The sequence below is a fragment of the Micromesistius poutassou genome, assembly GCF_964030765.1.
Source record: "Micromesistius poutassou genome assembly, chromosome: 15".
NCBI lineage: Eukaryota > Metazoa > Chordata > Actinopteri > Gadiformes > Gadidae > Micromesistius > Micromesistius poutassou.
In genome coordinates, this window is record NC_140285.1 from 14741387 (window position 1) to 14754206 (window position 12820).

A 12820-nucleotide genomic window follows, 5' to 3' on the forward strand; every position below is an offset into this window, starting at 1 on the left:
GCTGCTGAGAAAACTAAAGAATGGCGTTTTCTGGAGACGAACCTAAGCACATGACGACAAGCTATCCTGTATTCAACGTTTTAAACGGAGAAACAGCGCACAGCCCGCACGCCTCCTGTGCCGGAATGGCCGGTCTCCCCGTGACGGGACCAGAGGCCAGGCACGTCCGGGACACGGATCAACCTTCGACATGCAAACGTGTAGAAAAACAAGTCGGCCAGAATAATAATCAAGCATACATCAATCATTCAACTCATTCTAAGTTGAATTCCGCAAAATATCGCGTTCATCTTTTCTTTTTGTGGAGGTATCGGACATATAGACCCCAGCCATCCCTTCGCGCGCATCGAAGCCTCCTCGTCCCGTTTGGACCTGCTGGAGATCAGTCCGTCAGTGGACGTTCATCAAGTACATCGTGATCTGAACTCGCCAGCACGTTATTGACCGGGATCCGAGCCCATGGGGGGGACGGCTATGCATGACAGCCTACCTTGCGTTTGCCTCAAGGCACCGGCGTTGCTATGGTAGCAAGGATGAGAGTAGGCTGTTCTGGTCGAGAACAGGACAAACTGAACCACCATTTGTATACATAAAGGCCTACGCATACGGGATAGCGAAACATGGCTAAGTTATCGTTTAATAGTGAAGCAGGTCGGACTCGCGCAGAATGCATAAAAACAACTTAACAGGCGGCGACGGGACACCTCATGCGCGCGTCCACGCGCACGCATTCTCTTCCTCTCTCTCTCTTATAGACACACACACACACACACACACACACACACATACACACACACACACACACACACACACACACACACACACACACACACACACACACACACACACACACACATGCGCGCACACACACACACACACACACACACACACACACACACACACACACACACACACACACACACACACACGCACACTTTACCGTTGACTTGACCGGGACGTATAGAACCGGCTTCCCTGACGTCCCCTTCTTGTTATGCTCTCCCAGGACGTTGTTCCCGACCTGGAATCCTTTAGACTTCACCCAGAATTTAAATTTGGCGTTGATGTGGCTGTTGTCGACATACACGCCGTCCGACTCGTCGTTCTGTAACAATGTCTGCATGATTTTGTTGTATTTTCTCCGGGTGACCGTCTTTGTTTTCCCCGAGTCTCCATATGTCCGGAGACACCAGTCTTGAAATTCACTAAACATCTCCGCCTCCAGGACCACGGGACTCCGGCTCCGTTTGGGCACATCCATGCACGCCTTCTTCGTTGCCATTGCTCTCCTCTCCTCTCGCTCGCTCTCTTAACTCGCTATAGGACGAAGCGGCTGAATAAACGGGCTTCAGCGTGTGCGTGTGTGCGTGTGTGTGTGTGTGTGTGTGTGTGTGTGTGTGTGTGTGTGTGTGTGTGTGTGTGTGTGTGTGTGTGTGTGTGTGTGTGTGCGCGTGTGTGCGTGTGTGTGTGTGTGTGTGTGTGTGCGTGTGTGTGTGTGTGTGTGTGTGTGTGTGTGTGTGTGTGTGTGTGTGTGTGTGTGTGTGTGTGTCTGTCGATCCTCTTCTCCAGCCCCCCCGTCCCGCGTCGAGGTCGGTTCACGCGACGATGGGGATTCTCTCTCCCTTGTGCTCTTCGCGAAAGAGAAAACGACCATGAAAGTGATGATGGGGTTCAGCCGGTGCACACCTGTTTGCAGAGATGCTGTGCTGTCCCGAACCGCAACGGCAAAATGTCACTTGCTCGCATCCTCCTCCAGCGAGGAACAGAGAGGGGGCTGTCCTACGCGGAGCGGGTCTCTCCCACCTGTGCGTAAACGACTTGGAGGGTAGAATGGGGGGTGGGGTGGCGGGGGGGGGGGGGGGGGGGGGGGGGGTTGGACGGAGTCCTCGCTAAACAACAAAGAGCACGAACACACACACAAGCGTTGCCTGTGTGTTTTGCGCCGACCTACTTTCTGTCAGAAAACCCTGTTTTCGGGCGCGGGGGTTGATGCACCTCCGATGAGCGGAGATCCTCGCGTTAGGCGGTGGACAGGCTGCGTGCACGCGCTTATCCGAGCATCGCCACCTGGGATCTGCTCGGTGCTGCCGCACACCTGTTTGAATGAATGGCACTCTCGCCTGCACCGTCCGGGATCGCCTGGTACTGGGGCTTCGTGTTGTCTAGAATAAAGATGTGATCATCAGGCGACGACACGGGCTGTTTCACCGCCCTGCCCCGGACCATGAAAGAGCCTCATCCCTGGGATGGGGGGGGGGGGGGGGGGGGGGCAAGTCGTACGGAAATAAAATGTCCGATTTGGAGATGGCGTGGATGGATTTTCTTTCTTAATCAAAATGCTGGAAAGCACGTTGTAGACACAACTATTGATATCCACGTTATACCTGATCGTTTACTAAGACGGCTCAGCTGAATAGCCTACATTGACAGCGTGAAATGGGACCGACAGAATCGCGCCGGCCAGTATGAGTCCGATCGCGAATTCCACGCACGGCTTTCTTAATAACACCTTAATAATATTATTCTCAGCAATAGAATTGGGCGAAAATTATACGAATCCAAATGAAAAAATATAGATCTCGCGTCAACTCGATCCCACCTCCGAACGGCAAACAAAAAAGTTTGACCGGGAATAAAGGTGTCATACGTGAATGCGTGCATGCTTTTTCGTGTCTTTCATGTAAACGCGTAGTTTGTGTGCCGGTGTGCTGCCCTGCATGGTGCACGACGCGGTGCATGTGTGTGTGTGTGTGTGTGTGTGTGTGTGTGTGTGTGTGTGTGTGTGTGTGTGTGTGTGTGTGTGTGTGTGTGTGTGTGTGTGTGTGTGTGTGGCTCCTCTTGGCCTGTGCATCGTGGGGCCATGCTGGCGGTGGTGGCTGCTGCTGTTGCCATGACAGCAGCACAGCAGTGGCTCTGGCTGTGCAGCGGGTGAGTGGGATGCCCCGTCCTCATCTCTCTATCCTGACTCAGAACACGGAATGCTGGACAACAGCCCCACCCTGACCTGCATCCACCGCACGCCGAATAATCAACCGCTAAACACTCGATCAATAGGTCATCAAAAAGTGTGCGCGCGTGTACGCGTGTGCGTCGGTCGACGTCGAGTGTGTGTGTGTGTGTGTGTGTGTGTGTGTGTGTGTGTGTGTGTGTGTGTGTGTGTGTGTGTGTGTGCGTGCGTGCGTGCGTGCGTGTGTGTGTGTGTGTGTGTGTGTGTGTGTGTGTGTGTGTGTGTGGCAGAGGGATGACCAAAGCAGACTATTTCATTCAGTTTCATCATTTGCTTCTACTTTTATTTCTCTCTTAGGACAGCTCTAAGTGAAAGATGGATGCTGTCGGACTAAACTATTGGGATCATATTTAATTTCCAAGAATTTCCAAAATTTGTATTTTTACACACCACTGCAAAATGCTGTACGGAGAGAACACACACACACACACACACACACACACACACACATACACACACACACACACACACACACACACACACACACACACACACACACACACACACACACACACACACACACACACACACTTGTGCAAATGCCGATACATTCTAGTATAAAGTGCTGTGATATTACAAAAGCAGGGATCGGGCCCCTCCGAGCAGAGTGACTCGCTCGCTCCTGTCGCCGCTGCCGTGTGGTTCAGCTGTCGGACCTGTAGGGACGGTCACGCCCCCTCACTCCTAATGAGGCAAAACTGCTGTAATTATGCTCCCCATCCCCCACTCAGAGCCGTCTTCCGCCACGGGGGAAACAAGCCCTATAACATGGAGGGGTCAGAGTGCTGGCTCCTTTATGAGTCTAACCTTTGAGGTGGAATTGTATGCGCTCAAATATATTAAGTATATTTCTATATCATTGTCTCTGTAGTTCTAAACATAGGCTATATGATTTGCTTTCATTTATTCTTTTAACATGTTGCTCTCCAAACTGCGTCGCGGTCTGTTGTAGGCTATTGTGAGCTGCCTGTCTCTCATGGAAATGACGCAGTGGAAATATTAAATATTAAGTCAATGGGTATATTAGGCCTACAATTTAATAGTAGTCTCTGTGGGAAACAGTTGATATTTGCAAGTACTAAAAATAGTCTTTCCAATTTCGCTGAAGATGACTAAAAACATTGTTACCGAGACAAAGCAGTGAGATGTAATTAGCCTTGCTCCGGTGATGAGTTCCCCCTGTCCTGTGCGAAGGTTTGTTTGATAAAGTCACTGAGCGACAAGGGACCACTACTGCCCCCTGACGGACAAACGTGGCATCGCGTCTTTCTTTGTGCACCTATCCTGTCCGGACATATCCTACACAACTCAAATAAATTACTCCTCCTAAATCTATTCATTACCACATCAGGTAAAATCATATTTATTTTCCACAGCTAACATAGTCTCAACATTTATGGAAAATATGATTTTTTTTTACGACTCACATTTTTTATGACCCATGTTTAATGACCAATATTGTTTATGGCATGGGACAATTACAGTGATTATAATGGGAAATAGAGAAATACGGTGGTTTATTTCCAACCGAGCATTCAAAGCTGCTCTGCCACGGCGCCGAGCATCCAGGGGTTGGCCAACAGCGCGTGCCTGGCAGGGCGCGGGGACTGTGGCGCGACATGAACACACACTGACAGCCTTATGGGACCATCAGGCACGGGGGCGGGGAGGCACCGGACGGTGGGTCAGGGCCCGGGGTGGCTACAGGCCACTGGGACAGAAGAGCCACGAGGCAGCCAGGAGACGACAGAATGGGCACAGTCACCATGGAAACACAAGCGGCCCAGGCGAATCATGGCAACCGGTAACTAAGTAACAGGAAACGACGGACCATAGAGGGCCACGGGTCTGGTTAATCATGACGAGAGTAGGGGAGGGGGGGCGGAGAAGGGACAATGGCGAATAGATTAGGGCCAGAGGTCTGGTTCTGGGATGCCCATCCCCACCCCCCTGTGCAAAGTGTGCTCGTTCGCTCTCCACACGAATTGAATTGACATGGGATTAGTGTCAACATGTGCACAACAGAGGTGCAACCTCCGTCATTCCCGGGCCATCCCTCTCTCCGCAAATGGGACCTTGAACCACAGAACACTACGAGCAGGAGAGGACGGACATGGAGCTGAGTTGCATAGGCAAATGAACCTGCATGCAGTTCTATGTGCATGGCTGTGTGTTTGCATGTGTGCAGTGCGTACAATATCTATTGCATCTCGCTGAACTCGCAGCCTAATTAGGCATTTAATTGTTTGCACACAGTGTGTGTTTTATTTGTGAGAAACCTTCACCTGTGAGGTGTATGATACTTGATTGTTTATGGACTATTCATGTGTGAATGTGTGGCCCAAAAGGAGACAGAGCTTCAGAGAGGAAGCTACAGTTGAAACCACAAGGAAGTTACCCTCAGGAAACGCCAGAGAAAATGTACCTGGCAGTTCTTTTCCATAAATCTCAAGCTGTACATATATTATACAGGCCCGAGGGATTTCCCCACCACTAAGTTAGTGCTGAAGTGATGAGCTTGTTTGCAACTTGATAATCACAATGGTCCTCAAGATTGAGCCACGAAAACAATGTGAATTTGATCCTTCACCTTCCACTGGACTAAATAAACTAACTAATGACTCTTCCTTCACAAATTAAATATTAACTTTATCACTAACCTAGCCCATTAAATGTGTAGAAAATTAGGTTTCTCTTTCTATTACATGCTGCAAGGCAAATACATTTAATACACTACATAAAGGCAGGTAGGCTTATCTATATATATTCATAATATTCGACTGTTGGTGGATCCTTTATGCCTTTAACTCTGAAACAGCTCTCATAAAATGATGTATATTACCCAGTGGATAAGCAATACACTCTTAAGGCCAAGGAATATCCTTTACTTTAAACAGACATCTATTGCTGTCAGGGTTAATCTTTTGATATTAGCAGCAACCGTTTCCAAAATTGCTATCATATTGTAGCATATCCTAATGCTACAATACCAATGCTTGTTTATCTTACCCATCCCATAGCCCTGGGTTTGTGTTTGTATGAGGCCCCCTATTGCCCAAGCACGGCCCAAGTCCCATCCTTCTGTTGCTGATTGGCTGTGACATGTTGGTAGGAACCCCCTGCAGCCAGACTGACAGCCACTCAGCCACGCTGCTTCTACACATCTGATCGTACCTGGCAGCCATTCAAGAAGCATACCCACAATGTACCACGCCAGCTACTTAAGTTATGAATGAGTTTTGCTTTTTGAGATAAAGGCCATATCATTGTATTATTGCAGTATTACATTGTTCCTGCCTTCTTGGGTTGCCATATAATATATATTGTTCACATGTTATAAACATTGGTTATTACTTTCTTTTCAATTCTCATTCCAGAATTCCTGGGTTTGCCCAAAACCGAGAACAACATGGAAAATGAATGTGCGTTGTTTTGTGGTACAGTAAACAGTTGTAAGTGTGAAAGAAAGAGAGAAAAAAAGAGAAAGAATAAGCTTCTTTAGTACTGCAATACATCTTAAAAACCTAGACATATCTATATTCAATGCTGAGTGATAGTGATCTCCATAGTGTTATCTATAGAATGACACCCTATAATTGATATATTCAACCAATAGAAAATGCATGCCAGTCCATACCTCTCACTTTGGTTACAAGAATTTGACTATCTACTCTCACAGAACACCCCACACACACGCCACCGGGCCAGGCAAGTGACACTAGTTAGCGTCACACTGCTGCACAGTGCACAGCCAAAGTAGACTCAACACTAGCATTTATCTTTTCAAATTCTGAAGTCTCCAGCCTCCTAACTGGGAGGGGCTCAATACAACACATTGCGACATTATTAGTCGATGATATATAATCCTTTTAAACTAAAGATCTTGTGCTGGTCCTTGCTCTCCTGAGTGGGGTGATGTGAGGGTTTCACAGACCTCTCCACTGTGATACTTTGTACTGTTTAGGTAGATAGTTGCAAAAAAACCATATGATTTAGGTAAGATTGGAGAATTGTTAAGTTTAGGTCACGGGGAAGTTAAGGTCAGAGTAGAGGACAGTCCATACATGTGTAGCTGAATGAGATGTGGTGAATTACAGAAAAGTGACATAAAGGTATATACCATAATTATTAGCAAATATGTTAAACAGTAGATTTTGCTAACATTATTTGTAGTTCCTATTCATTTGTTACCAATATATGGTATGGTAGTTTTCCATTTTAAAAAGATACAAATATCCTGCATTACTGAGTATTATTTCCATCATCTCTAAGCCTTGATGCAATGAACTTTTGTACCTTATTTGTTCGTAAACCATGGATTTATGTAACAAAAATGTGTGCAAAATATAATAGTTTTACTTAGTAGTTTTTTTCAAAGCCAACATTATTCAGATTTTGACAAAATATGTTTATATATTAGAATGGCAAGAATATGAGTAGACAGCTGAGAAGAGGACACAGGATCAAACTTATGTAAACTTATGTTGTTTTTTGTGTGTGTGAGAGAGAGAAAAATAGATTGCAAGCTGAGGTAAACATGGATAAGTTATTACACCTAAATGAGTAACCCTTACTGTTTGGAGTATTTGGCGGCCTCTATTGTTTACAAATTGTAGATTTTAAGTATTTTATTATAACACAATGTAGCAATTTATGACAAATCTGCAAGCTAATGTTATATTTGCTCTGGCACGCATTTGTCAATTGGTCTTGCAATGTCTGGCATTGTAACACTAGCTTTAAAATACCACCCAATAAAACAAACATTTCATTGTATTATTCGGCATATTTACATCCTTTGATTTCCATTTCCAAGATAATTTGTTTTATGCAAATAAGTGAAAATAGTCTACCTATGTTATGGCTGTGGGGTTCAACGTTCAGTTTATTTCTCCCATCAACATCTCAACTACCATTTACAGCAACAATTATGTCAAAAATATGCTTGATCTTATTCCAATAAAATATATATTTTAATAAAAATATAAACACATACATACGAAAGGGAACTATGAACATAAGAAGTTGTTCAGTAAAAGGGCCAAGTCATAGAAGACATTAAAGTTGAAGACAATAATGTTCAGAAAGTAAAAGAATTTTCGAAATATAGAAATATAGGAGACACGTCAAAGAAGAGATTTAGGCTCAATCCCATTACTGCCCTACCCCAAAATCTCAAATCTGGCTCAAGAACCTAGGACTTTCTTTGAAAAGATTTACCGCCATCTTGAATTTTGTTAAAAACACTAAATTCCCCAAGGATCACAGGATTTTTAGACAAAAATCCAATGTCTTCAACCTGACATAAAGCGAAGTCTGTACAATAAAGATTAAAGCACCCAGGAGCCATTGACTTCTAAAAAGGGTGTGGTTTAAAACGCGTAAAGACTTAAATGCTTATATCAACATCAAAATGGACTCCTATGATCTTGAGTCCAATGCAAAAGTTGTTCAGAATCAAATTCTAAACAAGATATAGTCAAAATATAAATATTTTCAATTAGGGCATGGCATCGAGGTGGGCGTGGCCACTGACTAAAATGACCACAGTTCATAGACGCAATGTTTGATTTGAGTGGGACCAACTTAGTGGCTGTTGGGGACAAAACTTCCAACTGCTCAAGTAAAATGAAGTTGACAAAACAACATGGCCGCCAGAGGCTCAAAATCATCCAAAATTAACTTAATGCCAAAAAGCAAGGTTAACTTAAAGCAATCATCATCATCATTGTATCTATATCGGGCTATAGGGAGCGCTATAACAATTAACTGAAAATCCTACTCTCAATGTTAGGTGACTAAAGGTGGGGTTACCTTGAGTCAATCATCACACAAACGTGGTGTACTTAAAGAAGCATAGGTCAAGGTTAACCTGGCTAAATCCATATGGTTCATCCATATAGGACCATAGGGGGTGCTACAGCAATTAATTGAAAACTTTAAAGACTCATAACTCCTCAGCCATTTGACTTACAGTCATGAAAGTCTATCACCAGATCTAAGCTGAGGCTATTTCATAATTGTCAGTTATGTTATTTTTAAGGTGTGGCAAGGAAATGGTTCCACGGGATGGTTCATGGTATTTCATTAGCCAAAGTTATTACTTCAGGATTGCTGATAGAAATACGGTTAGAAACTCCAGAATACGCTGATCATCCTGATCAAATGGAATTTCGATCAGTTTTCCCCAAAAACACTAACCAGTGTTGCAAGATCGGGCTGTTCCCCTCCCACTTGGGCTACTTTTCATCACTTTAGGCTGGAACAGTTAGCATTGGGCGGGTACATACAGTTTGGGCTGGTTTTGAAAAAAAGTGCCTTGTGTACAACCACCTAACTTAATAGTTATTACGTTAATTTGGTCACATTCCAGTGTTTATTTTGCTCGAGCATTGGCCTTTTACATGCCTATTTTGTGTGCTATGTATTAATGTCCGCTCATTGGTGTAAGACACATTTTCTGCTGCTGTCAGTGTGTTCTTTACACAGACCTTGTGAGGTGTGCGTGCGTGTGTGTGAGAGATAGATATGGTTACGACAATGGTGTTGTCATAACCATAGGTTACGACAACACCATTGTTGTGCATGAACAACAATGGTGTTGAATGTGTGTATCCATGATAGTAAGGCAAGGCAAGTCATACAATAAAATAAAATAATAGATAAGTATAAAAAAGTAAAATAGATAGAAAATAAAGGCAAAGTAAAAAAAAAAAGAAAAGCATTTTAAAAAGTGCAATGTATTTAAGATCAACAGTCTCTGATATCCACGTCGGGACTCCGACCTGACCTAAAGGAACTTGGTCCTTACCCACGTCGGGACTCTAACCCGACCTAAAGGAACTTGGTCCTTACCCACGTCGGGACTCTAACCCGACCTAAAGGAACTTGGTCCTTACCCACGTCGGGACTCTAACCCAACCTAAAGGAACTTGGTCCTTACCCACGTCAGGACTCCGACCCAACCTAAAGGAACTTGGTCCTTTCTCTGGGACTCCAACCCAGATTCTAGGACTCTAACCCAGTCTCTCTGGTATCAGATCATGTATCCCTCTGGTAAAAATAGAAAATTAAGGCAAAGTTAGTCATAAAATAAATAATAGATAGAAAATAAAGGCAAAGTTAAAAAAGCATTGTAGATTTAAGATTTAGCAGAAAGCTGTCAGAGTTGGGGCAAGTCTTAAATCCTCAGGGAGTTTATTCCAGCTATTTGTTGCATAGTAACTAAATCCTGCTTCCCCATGTTTCGTGTTGATTGGGATAATTAACAGATTGGTCTCAGAAGATCTTAGTGGCCTAGAAGGCTTATGTAGTGGAAGCATATCAATTAAATATTTTGGCCCTAAACCATGTATGGATTTATAGGTTATTAACATGATTTTAAAATCAATTCTCTGACATACAGGGAGCCAATGTAATGATTTAAGAATTGGTGTAATATGTTCAAATTTTTTGGTCTTTGTTAGAATGCTGCCAACCTTTTGAAAACCTACTACAACAGAGCGACGGATGGTTGGATGCGCACACATCCTGGTCGAACCGTATTTGTCTAGCAGCAGCATTCTGAACAAGCTGTAGTTGCCTTAGAGTCTTTTTGGGATACCTGTAAGGAGACTATTGCAGTAATCAAGCTTGCTAGTGATAAAGGCATGTACAAGTTTTTGTAAGTCTTCGGTAGACATGAGCCCTCTAAGTCTTGCTACATTTTTAAGGTGAAATCTGAATCCACGATAACCCCTAGATTTCTGGCTTTGATTGAGGTTTTCAGGGACAGAGAGTGAAGGTGTTGGGTTACTTTAAGCCTTTCAGTTTTAGCACCAAATCCAATTATCTCGGTTTTGTCCTCATTTAGTTGAAGGAAATTTCGGCACATCCAGTCTTTGACTTGCTCAATGCACTGGCACAACAGATCTATGGGCTGATAGTCATTTGGTGATAGCGATACATAGATTTGCGTGTCATCAGCATAGCAATGATGGTCAATAATGTTATTTTGCATGATTTGCCCTAGTGGGAGCATGTAGATGTTGAATAGAGAGGGTCCTAAGATCGAACCTTGTGGGACTCCACATGTCACGTTTGTTGATTCTGAAACAAAGTCGCCAAAGGAAACAATGTAGTTCCTATTTTGTAAGTAGACGGATGTCGTTGACAACTTTAATAAGGGCGGTCTCGTGCTGTGAAGTAAGTCATAAATCTCCCATGATTGTCGCTTGGCTGACTGTCATTATCGCTTGGCTGACTTCTTGTTGTTTGTAAGGTGTGGCGAGGAAAGTACTTGTACATTCCACCTATGAATGCTTTTGCTATGTTTATTACTTCAGGATTCCTGATGGACAGGTTGGTTGGTTTTCCGCCGTCGGTGTGTGAATGTGTGCACGAATGGGTGAATGTCAGTCAACACTGTAAAGCTCTTTGGATAAAAGCGCTATATAAATGAGGACCATTTACCATTTTACCATTTACCAAATTAACCCAATCGTCATCAAACTTGGTGGAGTCAAAGGCACATGGATCAAGATGAACCTCTCCAAATTGTATCCAGTTCGGGTGACAGGGGGAGCTATAACCATAAACTGAAAATGCATACATTGGACAGCCATATTTCCTGACCCCTTTCACCTACAGGTATGAAATCCTGTAGACATTTGTATCTCCTCATGTTGAGCAAATATTCCTAGGAAACACAGAACGTGTAACAAAATGGCGGCTGGATGTCCAAATTAGCCCAATCAATGTTAGGTGACTAAAGGCGGGGTTAACTTTAGTCAATCATCACCAAACTTGGTGTACTTAAAGAAGCATAGGTATAGGTTAACCACGCTAAAGTTAATCCAAATATGACCATAGGGGGCGCTACAGCAATTAATTGAAAACTTTAAATACTCATAACCTTTTGACATATGGTCATGAAAGTTTGTTGGCCCATCAACAGATCCAAGCTGAGGCTATTCCAGCATTGCCAACCGTATGCAAACAAAAAAGGTCTTAATTGTCTTTGTCAGGGTCTTAATGGTCTGTGTCATGGCCTTAATGGTCTATCAGGGTCTTCATGGTATGTGTCAGGGTCTTAATGGTCTGTCAGGGTCTTAATGGTCTATCAGGGTCATATTGGTCGGCTTTAAGCTTGGCACCCGTGAAATGCTGCTTGCAGCTTTAATTTATTTTTTTTATATTTTGATACAATATCTGTCTCTGGAATTGTACTGTATAGTTTGAATGTCTTAGGAATGCAACCTTACCCACATGGAAAAACACGGTATGATTATGTAAGAATATTATTTAAGCTCACAATCTGTTAGAAACTGCAATATTGCACTTTATTTTGGATCAAACATTATACAAGATCAACATAATATATAAAACCTGAATAAATAAATAACTTGAGTTTAGGTAGTATGCCATCAATGTAAAAAAGAAATATCATTGAAACAAGAACCTGTGATATAATGGAACTAATATTGCACATTACAAAAATGCATTAACAATCACATTTTAGCAATAACTTTTTCAAAGGGGCCCAAAAAACGGTCGGTTTTAAACCATCGGTGGGTGGTTCATCTTTCTTTGGGGATTAGGGCTTCCAATGCAGAAGAGGTGCCTGAGGTGGAGGGGATGGTGCCTGAGGTGGAGGGCTGGGTTCTGTGCTGGCAGCGGCCTCAATGATATTCTGAAAGAAAACATAGCAAATGAAAAGGAATTATGTGGCAGGACTGGCCACATGTTATGAGATAGATAGATAGATAGATAGATAGATAGATAGATATCTCTACCAAAATAAATGAAATAAGACACAAAAAAAAACACAACATC

The 12820-nt window shown here is 43.5% G+C and overlaps 1 protein-coding gene across 1 annotated transcript in view; it reads right to left on the reverse strand.

The window, feature by feature from the left end:
- Positions 1 to 1282, reverse strand: part of nol4la (nucleolar protein 4-like a) — a gene marked incomplete at both ends in the record, with an annotated part of 14104 nt that extends 12822 nt beyond the window's left edge. The window contains one exon of the mRNA XM_084480239.1: positions 941 to 1282. Coding sequence (XP_084336365.1) covers positions 941 to 1282 — 342 coding nt within the window. The remainder of the gene's footprint in view (positions 1 to 940) is intronic.
- Positions 1283 to 12820: the final 11538 nt, after the last annotated feature.